The sequence below is a fragment of the Aulonocara sp. 'chitande type north' Nkhata Bay genome, linkage group LG11 (genome assembly GCF_057382095.1).
Source record: "Aulonocara sp. 'chitande type north' Nkhata Bay isolate Kocher_YH1m ecotype deep benthic linkage group LG11, A_spYH_male_GT1.1, whole genome shotgun sequence".
NCBI classification, from domain to species: Eukaryota; Metazoa; Chordata; class Actinopteri; order Cichliformes; family Cichlidae; genus Aulonocara; species Aulonocara sp. 'chitande type north' Nkhata Bay.
The window spans coordinates 17,628,852-17,651,500 of record NC_141354.1 but is presented as its reverse complement, the minus strand read 5'-3'; the positions used below and the strand labels follow the sequence as shown (position 1 = coordinate 17,651,500).

Here is a 22,649-nt window from a genome sequence, read left to right as displayed (position 1 = left end):
TATAGGGGAATGGAGCCTGGCAGGGTTAATTTTGACACCTTTTGTTTGAGCATTTTGAGCACATTGTGTGAACATTAGTTTCAGCAAAATCTAAATTGGTTAGTATGGGTCTTTTCGTGATGCTTAGACAATTTAGCATTTTTCAAAAGTTTAATTTCATCTTTTGTGTGGCCAGACTACGTCTTTTGTCGTCAAAAGATGTGGAATTCAAATTAGTCGTCTTTCCTCTTGTTGGGTTACAGGTTAATTTTTCTTTTTTCCCCTCAAGGGTGTAACCTGCCGATACTTTTTGTTTTTAATTAATACATTTATTTTTGAAGATCCTGATTCTCTTTCTAAGAACAATAGTTGTCAGCATGTACAAAACACAATCACCTTTCCAGCGTCTTCTTTTGCTTAAAACAAAGGAAATAAAGTTCTCTGCTACTGGAAAAAGGCAGATGCTACAGGTTTATGTAACAGAACCAATCAATTACTTCCTTAATTTAATAACCCACTTAATTTTTAATTACTTCACCAAAAAACAAGGCATGGGCAGTTTTCTGGCTTTCACTCATCATGTTCCTTATAGTGCTTTGAGCCTTTGCTCATACTGAGGCTCATACATGGCTTTGACCTCTGGATAGCCATGTTCAACTAGGCAAAGGTGATGAAAGTATCTGGTTAGGTTTGTTTTTAAGAAGTTTCTTTGGTTGTTTCCTGTGGTTCACTTTGGCAAACTTTATATCTTTCTCACTCACACCATAAGAGAACCGGCTGCTCGTAGTGTGTAGCTTTGAGTCTGCAAGCAGCTAAACGGCTGTAGGAAGCCCATATATGTGTTCCATGTGTGAAGCAGACTAGCTCGCAACCGGACATACGTGAAGCTGACCTGCTGATCCGCAGTCCAATCAGAGCATACTGAAAATCAGACGATGCCCTGCATGTCTGTTTACAGGCTTCATCACATTTCACATACTGTTTATGCTATTCTTGGTCAGCCTATCTAGTTTATCCAATCAGTGAAAGGACTAGAGCTTTCAAAACAATGGAATACAGTGATCCCTCGCTATAACGCGGTTCACCTTTCGTGGCCTCGCTGCGTCACTGATTTTTTTTTTTTTTTTGTGTGCAATTTTGCATGCTTTTTTAAATTTTTTTTTTTTTTTTTTTTTTTACAGTGCATTGTGTTCTGCGTCCTGATTGGCTGTAGACCATTGTCAATCAATCTCGTGCCGTGTCTCCTGTGCAGTCAGGATAGGTTCAGCTTGTCAAATTTACATAAATCTTCGATTGTTAGCAGTGTGACTGAAGTGCTGTATATTTGTATTATATATGTACTGTATGTTTGTAAGTTATGGTAAATGGACTGATTCTTATATAGCGCTTTTCTACTCTCCCGGAGTACTCAAAGCACTCTATACAACATGCCACATTCACCCAGTCACACCCATTCTCACAAGCACTTTCTCTACTTAGTGCTGTCTAACTACATTCACACTTCGATGGATGCATCGGAGAGCAACTTGGGGTTAGTATCTTGCCCAAGATACTTGCCCACTTGACATGCAGACTGTCATGCAGACTGGAGGAACCAGGGATCCAACCACCAACGTTCTGATCAGTAGGTGACCTGCTCTACCTCCTGAGCTGCAGCCACCCCAGTTTTCTCCCCAACAAACACAGCAATGTCGACGAAACGTTTTGCACCGTCAAAGGCAACCGTGCATGCCTTTGGTCTTATTTTTCTACAAAGGTTTGAACTTTGAGGGTATAAACAAGAGAGAAAAGTGTGAAAATGTTCATGCCTGTCTGTGAAAAGTGTATAAAGTGTCTTAAAACCTTAAAACATCTATAATAATTGTAAAAAATAAAGTTGTCTACTTGGCAGATTTCACATATCGCTGGTTATTTTTACAACGTAACTCCCGCGATAAACGAGGGACCACTGTATAGCGCAATCTCTCACTGAGGGAAGCATAATGTCTCCGGTGCAAATGTTCACACTCAGCAAAGTCCATTTCTGCAGCTGTGAGAAGTTTGGGTATTACTTGTAAATCTGGATTAATGCATGCAGATCAAGGTATTTATGAAAAGCGCATGAATTCTAAAGCAGAAAGAATTAATCAAGCTGAAATAATGTGGAAATCTACATATGTCACATTTCAAAATGCTTCTCTCTCACACTTTAAAATTCCTCAAAACATAATCAAGAGATTAAAAAGCAAATGTCGCACCCTTAAAGGAATCGCTTGTGTGTAATGTGGCAACTAAATCTACAAACTAAAGCAAATATTTGATGAGAAACTTGATGTTTGTGTGTCTCTACCCGTGAATGCACTGGACTGGAGTCTAAGTAGTTTGACATCGTTATTTCAAGTAGTGAAATGTCAGTGAGAGATGTAGCTCATCTGACAGATGGCATATGGAGAGTAAGCGCTCTGACCTTCTGTTCACCTGCACTGAGAAAAAGTCACGTATACACACAACACCTGCTGCCCCGCCCCCCTCTCACCTGATTTCAAACCGCCTCCCTGGCATGAAAGACAATGCGTTAATGCGAGATTATCTCTCTAGACATATTTGTGTGTTTGGACCCGTGTGACACACTGGTCCACAGAGATGCCATAATGTCTGCTGATTCAGTGGGTGGGCGTGAAAGAAGGAAGAAGAAGAAAAGGCCTGTGGGACCGACTGCTTCAGGTGGCAGGTGTGGGTGTTTGTGTAACAGACAGGATAGCAGCTGCTGTGTTCCTATCAAGTATCTTTAGTTACACACAGAAGGCTCTGACACTAAACCAAAACCTGTGACACTGAAACATGATCGGCCTGGATCTTTTCACCCGTAGAGACAAACAAGGAAAGGCAAAAACTGGGTGCAGACGCGTGGATTTCAAAACTACATCAAACTTGATCGTGTCACACAGGCCTACTCTGTTTCAGCAAACTGCTTTTAGATTGCCTACTCATTTATTAATACTCTTCATATGTGAGAAAAGGAAAGAGCAATGGTAAGAGAGAGTTTAGTGCGTTTTCTCGAGGAGCACCTGTAAGCTGCTCTTGCATTCCCCGTCTTGGTCTTTGCCTCTATTTATTTATTCATTTGTTTTTTTCCACCTAACAATTCCAGAGGCCTTTTTGCTAGTGCTAGCTAAACAAGCACTGACCTGGAAATTACCACTGAGCCACAGAGATTCTTTATACTCGCTGCAAGTTACAAAAGATGACATTCTTTCACAGGAAAATGGTGTGTTCACTCTTCATGCAGCTTCAGGGTGACGAGCGCCGGCAGAATTATTTGGCCAGCTTTGCGGTACCCTGATCGGCCTGATGAAGACACAAACTCTTAAAATTTCAGTCAGTGGATGTCACATCCAGGTTTGAGGGTTTAAATATGGTGCTTGATATACATTAAGTCATGCAAGATGACAGTAACATCTCCGACCTTTGTGTGATTTATGCTTAAACCCTGAGGTGTGTTTAGGGTGATGCACACAGTGCAAAAGATTTGGAGTGAAAAACCAATGACAGCATGACGTTACTGGTCAGCTTTAAAGAAGAGGGAACTGGAGGAGCTAATACAGATGTTGCAGAGGGTTGCTAGTTTGTGGATGTCTTCTTGCAAACCTAATGTAAACAAAACATGCGCTTGATTGTGTGTCAGTATTAATGTGAATTTTATAGTGTATATTATTTCCAGTCGCTTTATATTCGTCTAGAAGATGTTGCCATCTAAGTATCTCGGTACTCTTAGAACGGCTCGTTTCTAATTTTGCTTAACCAGCTGATGGGCAGGAGCAAGCTAGCCAAGAAATTTCTCAAACACTATCTGGAGTGACAGAAGCCCAGGGCTTACAACTTTGCCACAGGTATATGCAGAGCACACATGTGTGGAAATGTACACAGTTAGCTGCCAACCTCTGTAAGGGATTGGTAAGCCAGAGCCTCAGTATACCTGGGGCAGTTCTTAACATGTGAGGTACTGTAAACAAACAGACAGATATACAAGGAAGCGATGCTGCTGCGGGGAATCGGCGCGCGTGTTTAAGGCTCTGGATTTTTGCGATGACAAGGGATTATGTGTATATTTGGATATGATTCTGTCAGCCAAGATGCCATCATGCATCTCCTGTATCAGCTACACTCACTTGAGGGCTGTACATTGGGCATAGCCATGTCACTTAAGGGTTAGCCCTGGGTTTTTGCTATTACAAAGGCAGTTCACTTGTTAATTAAGCATAAGCTATTATTGTTACTTCAACTACAATAACTATTTTATCCATTTAATAGTTTTATCACTGTCATCGTCTGTTTTATGTGCTTCAAGCTACATTACTTAGCATGTTAAACTGCTTAACCTGATTACTGATTTTAGGGTAAGTGAAGTCAGACAGTAGAAAGAAAATATTTAAGTTGCTTCTTTGTACAGTATACTGCTGTAAACTTTGTTGTGTCATACAGTTTTGTGTATGGGTGTTCAGTGACTTTGAGTTTGTAATTGTAGCTTTTTCTGACTCCTACATCTTTGAGCTGTTCTCACTGAAATTGATTTAAAAAACAAACAAAACAAAACCTCAAATAACATCTAGACTTTTGCAGATAAACACAACACCCTACGTGAAAATTAAATCTAAGAATAGTGACCGATTTTGAAGAGATGTGTTTTAGCTATGCAGGTGCAAATACTTAAAAATCATGCAGCGTGCATGGTGTAACAAGAATTTTACCCGGCTGTTAACAGCAGTCCTTCGTTGTAGCTTATACAGGAAATGGATGTTAAGCTTCAAATGAAGACTGATGTCCATTTTGATGCAGCGTACAAATGTGGTCCTAACAAATTGAAAGTGTATGAAGGAGAAAGCTGTAATAAACACGGTTCAACAAAAGAGGTGGAGACGACTCTATTCATGCGCATCTGTAAAAATATTCAGCGTCCTTCTAACAAGCTAAATGTATTCCATAATCACCACCTCTTTCAGTAAAGCCTTTTCCTTCCTCATACACTTTTTGTCCTCCTCCTTTCTAATATAATGAAGCGAGTCTTGGACCTTCCTTTTAATTGCCGTTGACTCTGATGAGAAGAGTAAAGAAAAGAAAAGTAGCATTACATAAATTAATGTTTACAAAGAAAGGGGGTCCTGCAAAGCGATTCAGTCGCGCAGTTGGCTTTGTGTGCACGGCTTCCTTGAATTTCAGCAGAATGTTGTTTAGAGTAAATAAGGCGCTGTGGTAAAACGAGGGGTCTTATTTAGAGGGACTGATGAGCCACTGTAGAGCCTCTTCAGCCAGGGAAATTAACAGGCTGAATAGATGCTTAGACTTCTGTAGCTCTATAATGAGACTCCCACACTTGTTGTATTTTTGCTCTGACTGTACATTTACTCACATATCTGCTTTTTTTTAAATGACTGTTCACATAAAAAATAATAACGGCACACCAACCTAAATAATTTAATTCTATCTTTTATTTCTTGCTTGTGTTTTTATCATTATTGCAGCACAAGAGATTTATACCTCTTTGTTAAATAGGAAGGTGCGTCGTTAAAAAAACCCAAACCTTTCCTCCCTGAAGTGTACCTCGCTGCAGCTCTTAACTGCATGTTGCTTCAAGAGTTCACATTTTAAATCCATCAGTGAGAGAATAGCAATCGCGTCCTTAATTCCTGGAGAGAGCCCACCAAATCTATGAGATTGTAGGAAGTCTACAACGAAGTGGAAAAGCTTGAGGCACAAATATATTTGGTCACATTGTATAAGTCCTAGCACTTTGTTTCTGTCGTGTCACTGGGACAGGCCCACCAGGTAATTAACAGGTAAACGACCAATAAAAAGCATGAATGCTGGTGACGGTGTAAACCACAGGTTATGTTGTTAGCTTTACAAAGATTTACCGCAGAAGTCTGACTGTCCAGTAAGAGATTTTTAGTCCAACTTTCATGCCAGGCAAGTGTATCAGGAAATGAAAAGCAGTCTGTTTACTTCTTCCCAAACTGTCAGTCAGGGGACGCAAAGCTAAACTCCATGTTGCCTTGATTTCCACTGATGCAAAGTACGAGGTTAACATGCATAATTTCTTTCATCTGTTCATCTCTTCCCTGGATACATACATTACACACGAGGAACATACTCAACAATCACGTCTCCTATATTAAGTGCACAGCTATATTCATAGTATAGATCGCTGTGAACACAGAGTAGAAAATAAGCCTCGTCTACTCTACAGAAACTCACTTTTTCTCTGGAGTTGCCAAGTATAGCACACTATAGCTTCATGTTGTGTTCAGGACCTTCCCTGCAATACCTCCATAAAATGATATCGAAGCTGCATGTTCAGAAAAACCCTTTATTTCCAGTGTTTATGCTAATATTGAAATATCCATGAAAGGAAGAATTACAGTAAGATTTTACTTGAAGTTGAGACATTTGCAGCACGATATACTAAACAGCTCTGAGGTAGTGTTTGCTTATAGTACAGAAGTGAGTATTCCCTAGTGCCCATTATTAGTCTTCATCTTAATCTCATCATTTACTGTTTTCCTGTTATTCTGTAATTATAGACAGAACTAGATGCACTGAATATTTAGTGTTGCTGCTTTTGCCAGAAGTACTTGTTGGATGATATGGTAAATATTCATAATATAAATAATGTAAAACAAAAGTTAACTGTGGAGTCTTACATGTTATGTAGCCAGACTTTACTGCAGGTGGCAGCAACCCTCTCTCTGTGCCAGAAGTTGTAGAACAGCAAGGTGGAAAGTAAGACAGACTACAGTCCCAGTGCGTTTCTGTAGTGTTATAATCTAGGAAATGATTATTTGTATGCATGCTGCGTCAGAGTCAACTGGTCTAGAACCACAGAGCAATCCCTAACCACAAGAAACCTAACCTGCAAGAACAGAAGGTTTGAATAGTTTGACTGTTTGCATCAGTCTGTCATGCATTTCAAAACAACCCTTACTATTTTATGTGTAAATACAATAGACAATTTCAATACTGCTATGCAATCCTTACTTATTAGAAGGGTGTAATTATTCTGTCTTTGTCTTTTGTAAAACTAAAAAAAATGTGTTGGTTTGCAAAGACTGATGCATTCCAGGTCACTGAGCATGTGCCATTCCACTTTTCCAAACCCTTGCTTGTAATAATTTATGACCTTGAAACCAATCATGATTGTTTATGCTTGGACTAATTTTGTAGGGATCCATTCAACCAGAAAGTCCTTTCACCTGTGTCATCCCAGCAAATATTCTTCGCTCGTCTCCTCTTTCGGATCAAAATAATTGCACAGAAACACAAACACACAGAGACGCTGCATAGTCGCTCATGCCTGCACAAATGGAGGAAGTCAAACGCTTGTTTCCCTGCTTCTAACATTGCCATATTTTCAGTGGCTGCGGCTCACCATAGTAAATATCTTTATTCCCCACTGAAATGACCTGTTCAGTCGGACACTAAAGCTGCCACACTATCGTATAACTGCTGCCGTTCCCAAACAGGAGCTCAGTGCGATGCATTTTCCAGTTGATGTTTGTTCTAAGCGTGTGATTGTTTCGTGAGATCCTTCCTGGTTTTTAAAGAATACAAACCCTCTGCTTTCATGAGCTCTTTCCCCTTTCGGCCTCTTCAGCGCAGCTTGAGGCTGCTGGGCTGGCAGCGTGTCGTTGTTCCATAAGCGTCTCACATATAGATTGCAGGACTTTGCATTAGAAATGGGACTCCTGGGACTCTTCCCAGGATTCAGGTTCAGCTTAGCTAAAGTTATTCCCTGGAGTCTGCGTGTCTAAATGTTTGTGCGCTGTTGTGTTGTTGTTTTTTTTAACTAGCATTTTCTCTATTACGAACCACTCAAGTGGTGAATACAACTCATTTATAGTAATGGAATATTTATCACACATTCAGCAGTTTTTACACGACAGATGTCGTCTTTCACAGCGTTGGGCCGGCGTAGCAGGTATTTTCTTTTTTTAAAGGCTGTAATCTGTAAGCCTTGCATTTTGTCTGCCTTGCTTTTACTAGCCCCATGTTGACAATTGGTCTGCAGCCCGATCTCTGATATACCCAAAGGCCATGTGAGCTGGCCATAAACTTGCTGTGTTATAGATGTGCATCGATTGGTCAACAGATCTTGATTGGCCTGTATCCTGTAAAACACAGCTCAAATGTGAATGCTTTTATTAAGCGCATTAGTAATAAATGTACAAAACTGAAAATGAGCCATGCTGTTGACTTTATTATTATTATTATTATTATGAGTTTTTTCTCCTTGTATACGTGGTTATGTTTGCAGGTGGACTGGGCCTGGCCACCATTGCGGTGACTCTAGGCTTTCATAGCTTGTCTTCAATGTTTAGGCTGCCCAATTTTATATTGCATTTACCATCATATTCCACAACGCGTGTTTATGAGATCTGCTTTCTTGTAGTTATGTTTTATTGATTAATCCACACGTCCCTTCTCTGCTGCTGGTCTTGTTGTCTATTTGTTTTTTTAATTTCTCATTTAGTTTTGCTTTTGCTTGCCTCTGTCTAGCCAATTTAAAAACAACATAGCACTGCTGAAGAATTTCTATCTCTGAGTGTTTGAAAGAAAGGGAGAGGTCCCAAGGAACTATAGCAGCCCCTGACCTTTACATTTCTCTCTTTCATTTCCTTTTGAGTTTCTTCCTGCCTGTCTTTTTAGTTTTTGATGAAGTTGTGCTAATAGATGTGCCCTTTTTCCTTCCTTTTACTCAAAGCCAGTTTCAGATACGCTCGTGACTGATCCCACAACCCCTCGCCATTTAGCACAAACACACTTCAGTGTACCTCGCCTCTAACCGAGTGTCAGCTTGTACAGGCCGTGGCTGCTTTGAAGATAAGTGAGTGTAGCTGATAGATGGATGGTTTTGTTGGACGGCAAGTAACAGTGAACTTAACAGTGAAGTTAATTCTGGTACATTAACACTGATGAGAAATTTCAAAATAACAGCACAGAGTAATGTCCATGTTTGCGTATTGACCAGATTAAAGACAAATCATGCAGTTTGCCATTCCGCTGGGTTGGATTTGCTCTGATTATATCCAAAACACTGATTCATTTGGAAAGCAGTCGTCATTATCCTATATTACAATAATAATACCAGAGATTGATAAAGAGAGCCTGTGTAATCTAAAGTTGGTGTAAATGCAGTTAAAGACATCAGGCTTATCATTCAGGCGCAGTAACAGAGTATTGCTGCACTGTATGGAGTGTCTGAGCTGGAATAGATCGCTCATGGACACTCGTCGGTCTTTAAAAGGTCAACCTTACATTTGGCAGTTAACTTCGGGTGGGCTCTGTGGGACTTTGCTCTCAGGTTTCCCCGCGTTTGATCTCCTCTAGCTTCACCCCTGTGCTGTCTTTTCTCTCTCCTTCTTATAAAGATGTTCTTTTCACAGTTTCGCTGAATCCTTCTTTGCTTTTCCTCCCTCTTCGCTCTCTCTCTCAGCAACATCTCCTACAGGATCCTGTTCCACTACATTAATGGCTTTCCTTTATTTTAGTTTGTCTGCAGTCAGATCCCTTAGGCCCAGAGTTAGCTGCTGTTTTATTTATATTGTTTGTGTTTTGACAGTTGTTTTGGGTAAACTTTGCAGATGTACTTATTCACTCAGGGAAGGCTACATTCTTCATCAGAGTAACAGCCTGTGCTGTCAGTCAGCACAGATCCATATCCTGCTGCTGCTTGGATGAAACACGTGGGGAAATAAATATGGAACGATGAATAAAACATATATTGAAGCAGCTCAAATGTATGTAAGGTAAAGTTTTAGGCTTCGATATCCATCCTGGAATTGAAATTAGGACAGTGACCATCCGTGAGACTGAATTATTCTGTGTGTAGAAGTTTGTGGAAGTGACACATAAATGAAGTGGAAGATTAGATACATTTGGCCTCACATTCGCGCACACACCGGTTCACATCTTAATTACTGAGGCTTGATGGGTACTTAACCTTGCCCCTTGCTGCTTATGCTAATGCAGAGAGGTCAGGAGTGTGCCGAGTGGCTGGCTCGCTGTCAAATCAGCCAGAAACAACTGTCGGAGTGGAGATGAGAGGATGAGGGAGACAGGGGCAAGGACAAGCCAGATATAGGAAAGGGAAGAAGGGACACACCTGACATGTTGGTAAGTTTATGTTTTGGACTTTGCTTCCCCCGAAATGCATCGAATTCAAATCACGCTAAACCGCCAATGTGTACATCTCACATACACAAAACTCCTCACCACTCTTACCAGTATGACCTCATCCTTTAAGCAACATGCTTGTAAAGGAGCATATGGCTGGCTCTGTGTGTGTGTGTGTGTGTGTGTGTGTGTGTGTGTGTGTGTGTGTGTGTGATGAGCTCATCCTCTCCCCCACTATGTAGGGCTGAGGATGTTGAGCAGCAGGGAGAGTCATTGAGAGGACACAGTTACACCAGCGTTATACTCACCATGTTTGCAAGTATGCCAGGGGTCTGTTTGTATCTGTCCTTCAAAATCGGAGGGTGTGCGCAAACTGGACACCAGCACTTAGGGCTGTGCGATATGACTAAAATCTCATATCCCGATATAACACATTTATCGCCCCGGCAATGATATATATCACAAAATTTTTACATCTCCTGTAAATTCTGTGAATCTCGCGCAACTTGACTTGCGTGAAGTGTTTTCAGCTGGACGTCGTGTAACTGGAGTCGAGTGTTAAATAAGTTGAAACAGCCGCAACTTTCTTGGTGAGTATTTATTACACGGTGTGCTGCGGGGAAAAGCCTGTTCTAAGGTTTATGTTTTAGCACCTGACGGCTCTTTTTAGCTTCTCGTCTGTAAACACTCTACATGCTATTTCATGTGATTCGGATTTTGAAAAATCTCAATAGGGTCTTCAGCTTAATTGTGAAAGGTTTATGTGGAAAATAAACAAGCGGACGGTGGAGACACGCAATGCTTTTACCGCCGTTGTTGCTAATGACAACATGTAAAAACAGTCGCTTGTCCGTCCGTAGTGTGGTTATATTAAATATAAGAGAAGGATAGAAGTATAAGAAATCCTACAGTTACCATCAAACAGTGAAAAAATATTGCTGTAAACAGTTTATTTTGCGACACCACGAAACAAACAATAGCATAAAATGAAACGAAATATGTTTTTATATCGTCATCCGATATATATCGTTATATCGAAGAGCCCTACCAGCACTCTGTGCTGGTGTCCAGTTTGTTGCGACTCCATGTACTTATCCGTGCAACCTCTACACTACGGCAGCACCAACAACTGTAGGCAGGCTAGAAAGAAAGAAGTATAATACAAAACCACAAACTATAGTGGATGTGTTTATGTATAGATGGTTTTTCCTCCACATCGAAAGGAGCCAGCTGAGGTGGTTCGGACATCTGACAAGGATGCCTCCTGGGCGCCTCCTGGGTGAGGTGTTCCGGGCATGTCCCACCGGGAGGAGGCCCCGGGGCAGACCCAGGACACGCTGCAGAGATTATATCTCTCGGCTAGAGGATAAGCTGGAGGAGGTGGCTGGGGAGAGGGAGGTCTTGGCTTCTTTGCTTAGGCTGCTGCCCCCGTGACCCGGCCCCGGATAAAGCAGAAGAAGATGGATGGATGGAAGGTTTTTCCGTCAGCATCAGCTCCTTGTGCACCTCTAGACCACTTCTAGTGGGATGCTACAGTTCTTTGCACTTGCACATGTGTGACTGTGATGATACCATGGAAATCAAAGTTGTGTAGAGAAGATGTGGCAAACTCATCTTAATATATCTGGTCTGATGTGACCAGATATATTCAAATATATGGTATTATGTTCTTTCCTTGGGGTCATATTGCCCATGCTACGTTTTCTTGAAACATCCTAAGGTTAAAATAAAATTAAAATTAAAGTGCTGCCATTTGGCAAGACTGAATGAGATCGAGTGGGCCTTGCAGATGCACAATGTGCTCATAGGAAGGAGCAAACCAACAATGGCAGACACACTGGAACTGTTGCAGAACCACACAAGGAGAAGAAAGTTTGAATCGGTCTTTGATTTTTAAGTCTGAGTCACAGAACTTTGTGATAATTTCTGCCTAATGCACAGATTCCTGGCTTTCATTCTTGCTCTGACTAAGAAACCTCACTAGATTGGCGTCTAGGTTTTAGTGCCTCTGATAATTGTTCTGGTTTGATCTAGACAATGGAAATACACATTAAATGTTTCTGTGGGAGGTGGTGGCTATCTTGTTGACCATAGCAGTGTGTAGGATAGTGGTCTTCTGTTCAGGTCAACACAAAACTTCATATAAGCCCAAAGTGTTCATTGTTCTTGACAATGACAATAAATAAATACTACTAAAAAAAAAAAAACTTCTTTTTTTGGGTTGTATGGAAGCCCCAAACGCAATTTCATTGTTCTTTTTTTTTTTTTTTTTTTTTTTTTTTTTTTTTTTTCTAAATGACATCAGAAACAGCAGTATGCGACATTACGTGATGGCAGAGCTTCAGTTCATCCTTTGTCATTTTTTTTTTTTTTTTTTTTTTTTAATAAATAAGATAGGGGGAATGAATGAGAGAGAGAGGGGGAGAGAAAGAAAGAAAACCAAAGGGGAGAAGAGACGGTGAGAAGCGGGGGGAAGAGAGACAAAAAAAACAAACAAAAAAACTCCTGGGTCACCTGTATGGAGAAAAAAAACAAACAAACAAACAAACAAAAACAAACAGAGGAGACAGCAAACAACAAAGAGCAACATAATAATAGAGAAAACAAAGCACCATCACAATAAACTAGCTAGTCATAGATATCAGTATTTACTAAGTAATAAACGATATTGTGCAGCACGCAAGATAGACAGCGCACAGTGTGCTTTGAGGCAGCAGCCAAGAAAGCTTTAGTCCGCGTCTGTGAATACCCATGTGTGCATACCTGTGTGGATCAGCATGCTTGCATTCCAAAGGTTTCTCCATGTAATGATCTGCTAGGGAGTGTGGGGGGGCCACAGCCCCGTCCTCCAGGGTGTGAAGCGGGTATGGAGGAGATCAAAACTCCAGACATCCAGAGGCCCCCAGAACACAAGAGACCATGGAAGACCAACAGAGGGGCAGCCGCGCCACTGTCCCAGTAAGAGCTGAGGAGAGTCCCAGATGAGGGCTCGCCCAGCAGCCGCGGAGCAGAAGTCAGGGGGAGTTGCAGTGACGCGCCCGTGAGCTCCGCCGGCCCCCAGCTGTGCCTGAGTGACCGAGCCCTAGGCCGAGAGGCCGGGGGCACCCCACCTCCAAAGGGGCCCGAGCGAGCCCCAGGCCCCGACAAGCGGCCACCAAGGAGTGAGCCGGTGTGTACCCGGACGCCCACCCCCAGACACAAAGAACCACCAACACACCGACACCTGAGGGAGTCCGCCACCGGCAGGGGAAGTGGTGGTGGGTGGAGATAGGCCTCCAAACCTTGGAGGGCCTGAGGTGTCCCCAGAGAGGTGGCGTCTGATACCCAACCTGACATATAGACACAGACATACAGGCACACACAGACACAAACATCCATTCCCACCCTCATGCTCTCATATGCACTCACTCCACACTCAACCAACGTGGAGACAGACATAAAGAGACGCTGTACACACAATCACACTCCCCAAGCGTACTCTACAAACCGGGTCTAGGTACCCTTGCCCCTGGAGGGGGGAATTGCACCCAGACCCAGGTGGTGTTACCCTTTTCCCTGCGGTGGGGAGAGGCAGACCACCCCGACTCCGCAGCAGCAGGGAGGCCCCACACCCCAGACCGCAGTCGGACGGCCAACTCCTCCTACTAGCCCTCCCGCTCCAGCAGGCCGCAGAGAATGGGGGTGGGAGAAGACTCCAAACCTCCCTCCACCCGCTCATTGTAGTGTTGATGCATATGTGTTCTAAGGTGCAATTAAAACCCAGGAGGGCATGGAGCTACCTGCCAAGGAGCAGCAGGTAAGCGCATAGTCCCTCCTGCTAACCCTCAATGACTAAGTGTATTTAAAATTGAGAGGTGGGCAACGACGTCAGGGGTGAGGTATACACCCTGATGGTGATTTGGACTCCGTGATTGTGCCCACCCCCAAGATCCTATATGTATGTGTAATGAGAGTGTGAATAATGTGAATGTCTAAGTTGTGGGATAAAATTGAGGCAGAGGCAGCCAGAAGGGGTTCTTGACAATGACAATAAATAAATACTACTAAAGTGACGCTACATATGCTATGTTAAAAAGCATTTCGTAAAAAGGATAAAGATCGATACCTTTTGTTTCGATCTTAGTCCCACAGGTGGGAAACCAATTTTCCACCTGTGGGACTAATAAAGGTCATCTCATCTTATCTTTGCCATTTTTCTTGTTAACATAACCATTTTCAAATGAGTAAGAATTTAAGGAGACTTCAGCATATTACCTCCGTTTATATGATGTCACTACATCTCAGCGGCTGCTGTAATCCACTAAGGAAGGGCCTCTCTTTCACTTCAGGTTTTGTTGTGACAAAGTTGAAGAGGCCTTTATATAGGTCATGCACTGCGGTCCATCCAGTGCCTTAAGTTATTTTAATGTCATATTCATAGCAGAGACATCTCCCAAGTCAACCTGATCAAGTCACTTGGACATTTAGTCTGGTTTAATTTGACTGATTCACTGTGTCTACTGAGCTGTTAAAAACCTGTATGTACAGCACAGCACTCTGTACCATGCATACATATCACAGAGGTCATACATGTATGCATAGAATATTGTGCACTGATGGCATTGCCAGCCAGGACCATGTGTATGCATTGTATCGTTGAAGCATGTGGGTGTTCAGTGTGTGTGTGTGTGTGTGTGTGTGTGTGTCTGTGCGTGTGGTCCTGAGGCAATGGAGAGTGGTGACAAAGAGTTGACAGAGGGCCGTAGAGATTTAGGGCGAGGTGCCAAAGAAGTCAAAGAGAAACGTGTGTGTAGACACACACACACACACACACACACACCTCGTCGTCTGATCTTGGGGGACATCTGCTCTAGTCCAGGTCACTGGCAACGAGCGCTTGGTTGGGCTCAAAAGTATCACCACGGCAACCGCATCGCATAATCCCATTCCGTCCCATCCCACCCAGGAACTGCGTGCGGCGTGATTGGCCCGTTCCCCCTGGGGCACTGAGGCGGCGACTCAGGCGCTGTCTGCTTACTCGCTGTGTCAGCTATGGCTCCGAGTCTGTGTGCAGAGAGCGAGCAGAGCATTAAAGGAACGTTTGGCGCATTTTGGCAGGAGACGGTGTGAATTATGCAGACGCACCCCTACTGTGAGTGTGTCTGTATGTGCGGCGTTGCCAGTGTGGGAAGAACAAGCTACTCTAAACAGATACCGACTCTTTTGTCCGGGCTTTTCTGACTCACTTAACCTAGTCATGAAAGTTTGTCTGCCCACCTTTTTTTTTTTTTCTGGTGTCAGAAAACTCTCTTTCTTTACCTTTTCCTAGAATTTATATACAAGCATTATATAACACTAAATATACTGGACTCAAATTCCCTTGTATGTGCACTGTGTACCTGTTTTTCCAGTTAAACAGATTCTGGTTCTGAAACTACACCGCCTAATGCCAGCAGCTTCTTATAATCAAATAATGACAAAAGTCCTTAATCTTTGCTTTCATCTTTTTTTCTCCTCCATCTCTTCTCTCATACAAACTTTAGCTTTTATCAGTCCCCTCATTTCTCATACACGAGACAGATTAAACTGGCTTTGAATTGCGATGTCTACCTTCACAGATCTTTCTCCCATCACACCATGCTCTCCCACCCCCACCCTCCCCACCTTCATCACTTTCTTTGTTTTCCTGAAGAATCAAACAGTCTAAATTAAAACACAGCTGACAGTTCTGCATCCAGTTTCATTGCTGCTCCTTGCTGCCTACTCCTATGATTCCTACCTCACTTACAAGCATCCCCCCTGCCCCCCCTTCCGTCCCTCCCTCTCTACCTCCCTCTTTCACTCCAGCTGTCAGGAGGCTTCATTATTAAAGATTCATTGCAGAGTCTGGGCAGCTCTTCCAAAAGCTTTTGTCAGACAGACCGAATGCCTTAAATCTCACTGTCACTAACTGGATGTGACATAAAGACTTGCATAAATCCACATGCACACTCACAAATACACACACACAATTTCCTTCTGGTTTGTTTCACGAATTCACTACCTCGCTGCTTTTTAATTCAGATTGTCTTATCAGTGTGGATTTCTAAAGCCTTGTTAAGTGTTTTACCAGTTATTAATCAATATTGTAAATATTTGACATGCAACATGAAATGTTTGACATTGCTTTGTTTTGTCAATATTGGATTTTCTGCATTACCAATTTAAGTAGTATAAAAAACACATATATGTTCACATAATGTACCTTAGTTAATGTGAAAAGGAAAAATGGTGCCTTTGTTTACTAGTTTGTTTCCACCTCAGGTGTAATGCATGCTTTGCTATATGTGCTTCATACTAGGGTTGGGCGATTGGACGAATATATCGACTATCATCGATAGTTTTTACAAGGGCGATTTATTTATTTATTTATTTGCCCATGAGTAAGTTTGCTAATAATGATGGAGCTAATTGCAGCAGTCAACAGAAAAAAAATTAATAGCACTGTTTTAACAGCACTCTCTTACATCTGCGTCCTCAGAGTGCGCTCAAATGCTTGTTGATGGAGCTGCAGAAGCTGGTGATAGTCTAGCATACTCAGCCGGATGGTGGACACATGCATGCTCATGCAAGTTAGTCGTGTTTTTCTGTACTTTGCTCGCATTCTACGTCTGCACAGGCGGCACACCACTTTGGTTACATCCATAGGTTTACCTGTTTCATCCGGTTTAAAGCCAAAGAAATCCCAAATTGGCGACTTTATTTTTTTTTTTTTTTAGTGCTGTCAGCATTTACACGCAGTCATCACGACTAACACGATTAACAATGAACCCATCTGTAGCGCAGATTGAGTCAAAATCCCTGAAATGGAAGTTTGCCCAAATTTTGTTCATTCTGCGCTCCAGATGGGTCGAGAGTGTTAAAAATTTTAATCGTGATGACCGCGTTTAAGCTGCGTTAACGCTGCATTAACAATCGCCCATTGGCGATTGTTGGACTGATGATTGGAAAATTTTTACATATTCCCTTCAAGTTCAGATCATGTAATGATGAAAAACCCAAGAGCTACATCTCAGAAGCTACAGGCTGCAGTTAGCATGATAAATGTGAAAGTTCAGTACAGTTACGAGGATAAAGCCAGTTCTTTCTAAAAAGAACACGGCAGCATTGCTAAGGTTTATGCAGTTTCATTTGAAGAAACCACAAGATTTCTGGAATGATGTACTTTAGACATATGACAGTGGAGATATTTGTCCATGTTTGTAAAAAAACAAGCACAGCGTATCAGCCAACCTCATGCTAACTGTTCAGCACGGTCATGGAGGGATAAGGATTTGGGCTTGTTTTGCAGCCACAGGGCCAGGACACTTTGCAGTCATGGCGTCGACTGTGAACTCTTCTGTTTAGCCTCCAATTATTCAAATTGGAGGCTAAAGCTTGGCTGAAATTCAGTCTTACGTCAGGACAGTGATCGCAAGCACAGCAGCAAATCTATAGCAAAACGTGTGAACATGGAAAGAATAAAGGTGCTGCAGTGGCCAATCAAAGACTAGACCTGTATGTTTTTGGGCTCAGCCATTTAGCGACTGAAATAATGATGTTCTCAGCTTCATATACTGAGCATTTTCTCACCTAATAACTTGTAGCAGAGTCAATTTGCATGACAGGGCAAATTGCAAGTACAATAAACTCACAACATTAGTTTTTTTAAATTAATTTTTAAGTTTCACGTAGATTTATTTCATAGATGTGCACAATTTACTTTTATTTAAATCCACACTTTAAATAGATTTTTTTCCTGTAATTTATTTATAAAGTTTGACTTTAAGATTTGGGTATCAGAAGAATTTGGAGGTTTGTTTCATATGCTAGAACATACAGACAGGTTTTTATCACTGCATGCAGTTGATTTTGCTTGTTTGCACTGTTGTCAAGCCGTTATCCATTAATGACTTAGGAGCACAGTAGCCTTACGTGCAAAGATGAATGCAATTAGCTGGGAACATCTTACTCCAGCAATGATTTCAAAAGCTGTTTTCATCAGCTACAGATCAAAATGCCTCTGGACCTTCAATCAGTCAGAGCAAAGAAATGTGCCATGTAGGGCTGAGGTGACAATGTAAAAAGCCTACAGTGTGGTCATTATATCAAACACGCCTCATTTTAAATAAACAGTGGTGATTGGCTTGGCAAAGGCTTGTGGAAATCTGTTTTAATGGGTCGGGGGCCAGATGCATTCTGCCAAATGAAGCATAAGCTTGGATTCATCCATTTCCCAAGCTATCGGAAAGTATTTACTCCCACTGAAAATTGCATTAGAATATGTCAGGCTAAGAAATTTTCTAGTGGAGATCAAAAATTACATGCACACAGATGGTCGGAGGGGAAGACTTTAGCACATATGATATGAAGGAGTCATTTTAATTTTAACCGTTGAGGTTCTAAAATAAGATGTTCATCTTCAAAAGGATCCAGAGGATATATTAACTGTATATTTTTGATCATAGTTTTTTTTCCTGGGTTAAATCAGAAAGTGAAACAGAAAAACAGTAGTGTTTGTCATATATTACAGTTAACCTGCTATTCTATGCTTATTTCTCTTTTTGCTTTTGCACAGAAAAGCCCAGGAACAGCAGAAAAAGGTGGTAGTAGCAGGATGCGTTCCCCAGGCCCAGCCGAGGATGGACTACCTCAAAGGTCTCAGCATCATTGGGGTACGTGCACTTTCTGTGAACATCTGTGTATTTTGACTTGGCTGTATTAAAGGTGCGTCTCTTTATCTTCCTTTGTGTCCGATGACGAGTACAGACGGACACGCTTTTCGAGACTGATCGGGATGTCATTCACGGGGCAGCTAACCTTGCTCTGTCTTGGGCTCATTCTCTTCAGGCAGAACATTTCCCAGTCACAAATGTTCTGCATGAGAAGGAAGATCGGGTACATTAACTCCTGTACTATGGGGAGGTGTTATGGGTGAACAGAGACGGAGCTAGGAAAGGACACGTCAGTGATTCCTCAGCATAGACTGCTTCCTTTAAAGGTGGCATGGGGGCAGTCTAGCCTCTAGTTACTTTTGCTACTAGTATTAATATATTTTAGAGAGTACAAGCGGCAAACAGACAAATATGACAATAAATACATTTTAACTTGTTACTTGTTTAAACTGAGCTATTCTGCTTTGGTTACCAGCCACTGGTGAGTGATTGGAGTGCATAACAAAGAGATACAGAGCAGATGAATTATTCTGTTTCACCTTTGCTGTCACAGAAAGGAACTAATGGATATGTCAAGCCTGTTGTTGGTTAATAGCTAAATGAGTGTTCCTCATTGAATAATTGATTCAGTTCGTTGTTTGTTTGCTTTTCAGCACACTGCCACAGTGCAGCCTGGATAAAATCATCCTAACACTTCTATGCCTAACACATATACACAGTGGCCACTTCATTAGTTACACCTGTTCAGCTTCTTGTTAATGCAGACAACTAATTACCCGGTAACATGGCAACTATTGAGCGCATTGAGGCATGTAGACGTCAAGACACAGTGCTGAAGTTTAACCTGAAAGGTGCTTCACGTGACCTTGAATGTGACCTGGTTGAGAGTGCCAGTCGAGATAGTCTGAATATTTCAGAAACGTCTTATTTACTGGGATTTTCCCACACAACCGTCTCTAGGGGTTTACAGAGAATAATCCAAAAGCAGGAGAAAAAGAATGAGTGGCAGCTGGTAGGAAGGCAACGGTGAATCAAAAAACCCAAGGTATGCAGAAGAACGTCTCTGAATGCATAACATGTCTAACCTTGAAGCAGATGGGCAGTGCCATGAGAGCTCCTGTCAGCTAAGAAAAGAAAAGTGATGCTACGATTTGCACACGCTTACCAAACTTCATATGTTAGTGTCAGAAGTTGGAGTAAAGAACATGTAAACATGGATCAGTGCACACTGTGTAACAAACCCAGACATAAATATATGAGAATGCAGAGTCCCTCTGTATTCCCACAGTGGAACATGTAATGATAGTGGCAGTTGGTGGGTTATGCAAATTGGATGCAAATACAAGTTCAGAATTTGTGTATAGTGATTGCACCAACGGCCAGATAAGGCGTGTAGTTAAAAATAAATAGGCGGGCCTTCCTGTTGGATTCATTTTATGTGACCTGTGTGCGTATTGCCAGCTTTTCTGAGTGGTGTTTTATTGCTGTTGTGCTGTTTTGTTTGAGGTTGCTGTTTAATGACTGCAAATGTATTGTGTGAGCTTCATAGACAGTCACGCAAGACTGCAGTGTTTCGCTTTTCTTAACTAGACTTGTCGCATCCTGTAACTGCCATGCATCGCACACCTACGCACACCTACGCAGCGCTGGTTAACTAATCAGAGGATCGGAATGGGCATGCAAAGCTGTGAGCAGGAAATGTCACACCTCAGTATTTATGGTCCTGTTTTTTAAAAATATACAATTTTAATTACTTTATCGAAGGTTAATCCAAATACTATGGATGTCGCATTAGTGCTTGTCATTAAGTTATGGTAATAGAACGACAAACCTTAAAATAAAGCTTAAGCACAGGCAGAAATGTATGTCGTCCAGTAGACCTGTGACTGCCTTTTACATGCAACAAATGTGCTGAATATATCAGTATTTATCCTTTTCTTTCTATGGGTACAATGGAGGATTTAAAAACAGCCAAAGTTGAAAAGTGCGATCTAAATTAATAGCTGAAATGCACACCTGAGTTTTACTCTATGTAGGGACGCCTGCTGCTGCTCTGAATGGGCCCAGATTGCTTGACCATTACACTGAAAAAGGTTTTACTCAGGCATGTGGCATGCAAGTAACTGCTTCCTGCAAAGCACAGTGTGAATCTGAGTGTGTGTGTTTGAAAGGAGGCTTATTTTAAGTGATGGGCCTGAAGGCATTGAGAGCCAGTGCCAAGGGCCAGTGTAGAGTGAAAGTGAAGAGAATTCGAGGTGTGAGGGATGCTGGGAAGAGCGAAAGGAAAATAACAGCAGAAAAATGACCAGTTTTTTCCCCCCCTGTCACTACTTTAGTATTCTGTTTCTTTCTTTCTTTCACTCGTTCTGCTTCCTTTCCTCTTCATGTAATATCGGTTGGTAGATAAGTAAAGTTTGAACTCCTCGTTTAATATTCTGGCTCTTTTAGTATCCAGATTACCCTACTTAAAGTCTGCCTGTTATTAAACTGTGGCCTGTGGGGGCCTTGTTTATTCTCTTTATTAGTGCGGTGGTTCATTATAGTAGCCATTAGCAGAACTGCAGGATTTGTTTTCTATGTGAGACAATGAGGAGAAAAACACAGCTATGGACTTGGGTAATGCTTGTTACCTATGTGGTCGGATCTATCACAGAACGTGTTTGTCAGTACATGCACAATAAACACTCAGTGGCATTTAGGAAATCCATATTCCTTAATCCTGCCTGGTGATTGTAGCTTTTTGCGCTTGTTTGTCTCTGCTCTTATTGCATATGGCCTTTGTGTATATTTGCATATCCACCTTGTTTAAATGTGGATCAGAGTATCAGTGTGTCTGTGGGTCGTCAATATCAGGGTTCTGTTTGACTGTGAAGACTTGGGTTTTCAGGATCAATAAAGTTTTCTCTTGTTTCTTTGTGTTACAGGTCCAGCAGATTGATCGAGTGGTGGAAGTAGTGGACGAGGCTGTTAAAGGTATTTTACCACAGAAAGGCACACACACACGCATTCTTGTTTTACGGTCTTTGCGTGGTCTTTAACGTAATGCTAACCACCGCAATTAAACTCAAAACGAAGGTCCTCTAACACAAATCCATATCCCGACTACAACACAAAACAAATTTGCACTTATGCATGGAAGGAATAAGATCCAAGGGTGTATTATTTTATCCAACCATCCATCCATCCATTCGCTTCCACTCATCCTTTGGCAGGGTCACGGGGGGCACTGGAGCCTATCCCAGCTGTCTTAGGGCGAGAGGCGGGGTACACCCTGGACAGGTCGCCAGTCTGTCATAGGGCTAACACATATACACACACAACCGTTCGCACTCACATTCACTCCCGCATTCATACCTATGGGCAATTTAGACTTTCCAACTAACCTATCCCCACTAAGTGCATGTCTTGGGACTGTGGGAGGAAGCTGGAGGACCCGGGGAGAACCCACGCAAACACGGGGAGAACATGCAAACTCCACACAGAAAGGCCTAATGGTGGAATTGAACTCAGGACCTTCTTGCTCATGCTAACCACCGCGTGTATTATTTTAGTCTCTCCACTTTTACTACCTTACTACAGTCTACTTGACCAGTAAGAATCAGAGTGTATCACACTGCATCAGAAGAGCACATAATCAAATGCTGATGACTTAATATTATACTAACACTGTTAAAAAAATCAAAAATTATTAGCTATAATAGTGTTAAGGTTGTTAAAAAATGTAGTATTTTCCAAAGTGAATGGAAAGAGCATGCTTTTTATGTTGTCATGGTAAACTAAAAACAACAAAAAACAACAACATTTGACTAAATAATTGTTTTAAATGTGTATTTTAAAGCAAAAGTCTTCAGC

At 41.9% G+C, this 22,649-nt stretch overlaps 1 protein-coding gene across 2 annotated transcripts in view; it reads left to right on the top strand.

The window, feature by feature from the left end:
* The window catches only part of cdkal1 (CDK5 regulatory subunit associated protein 1-like 1), a 259,083-nt gene that overhangs the window by 59,959 nt on the left and 176,475 nt on the right, over window positions 1-22,649 (top strand). For both annotated transcript variants that reach the window (XM_086310824.1, XM_086310823.1), the window contains exons 5-6: window positions 18,701-18,797; window positions 21,722-21,770. In XM_086310824.1, the coding sequence (XP_086166950.1) occupies window positions 18,701-18,797; window positions 21,722-21,770 (146 nt within the window). The remainder of the gene's footprint in view (window positions 1-18,700; window positions 18,798-21,721; window positions 21,771-22,649) is intronic.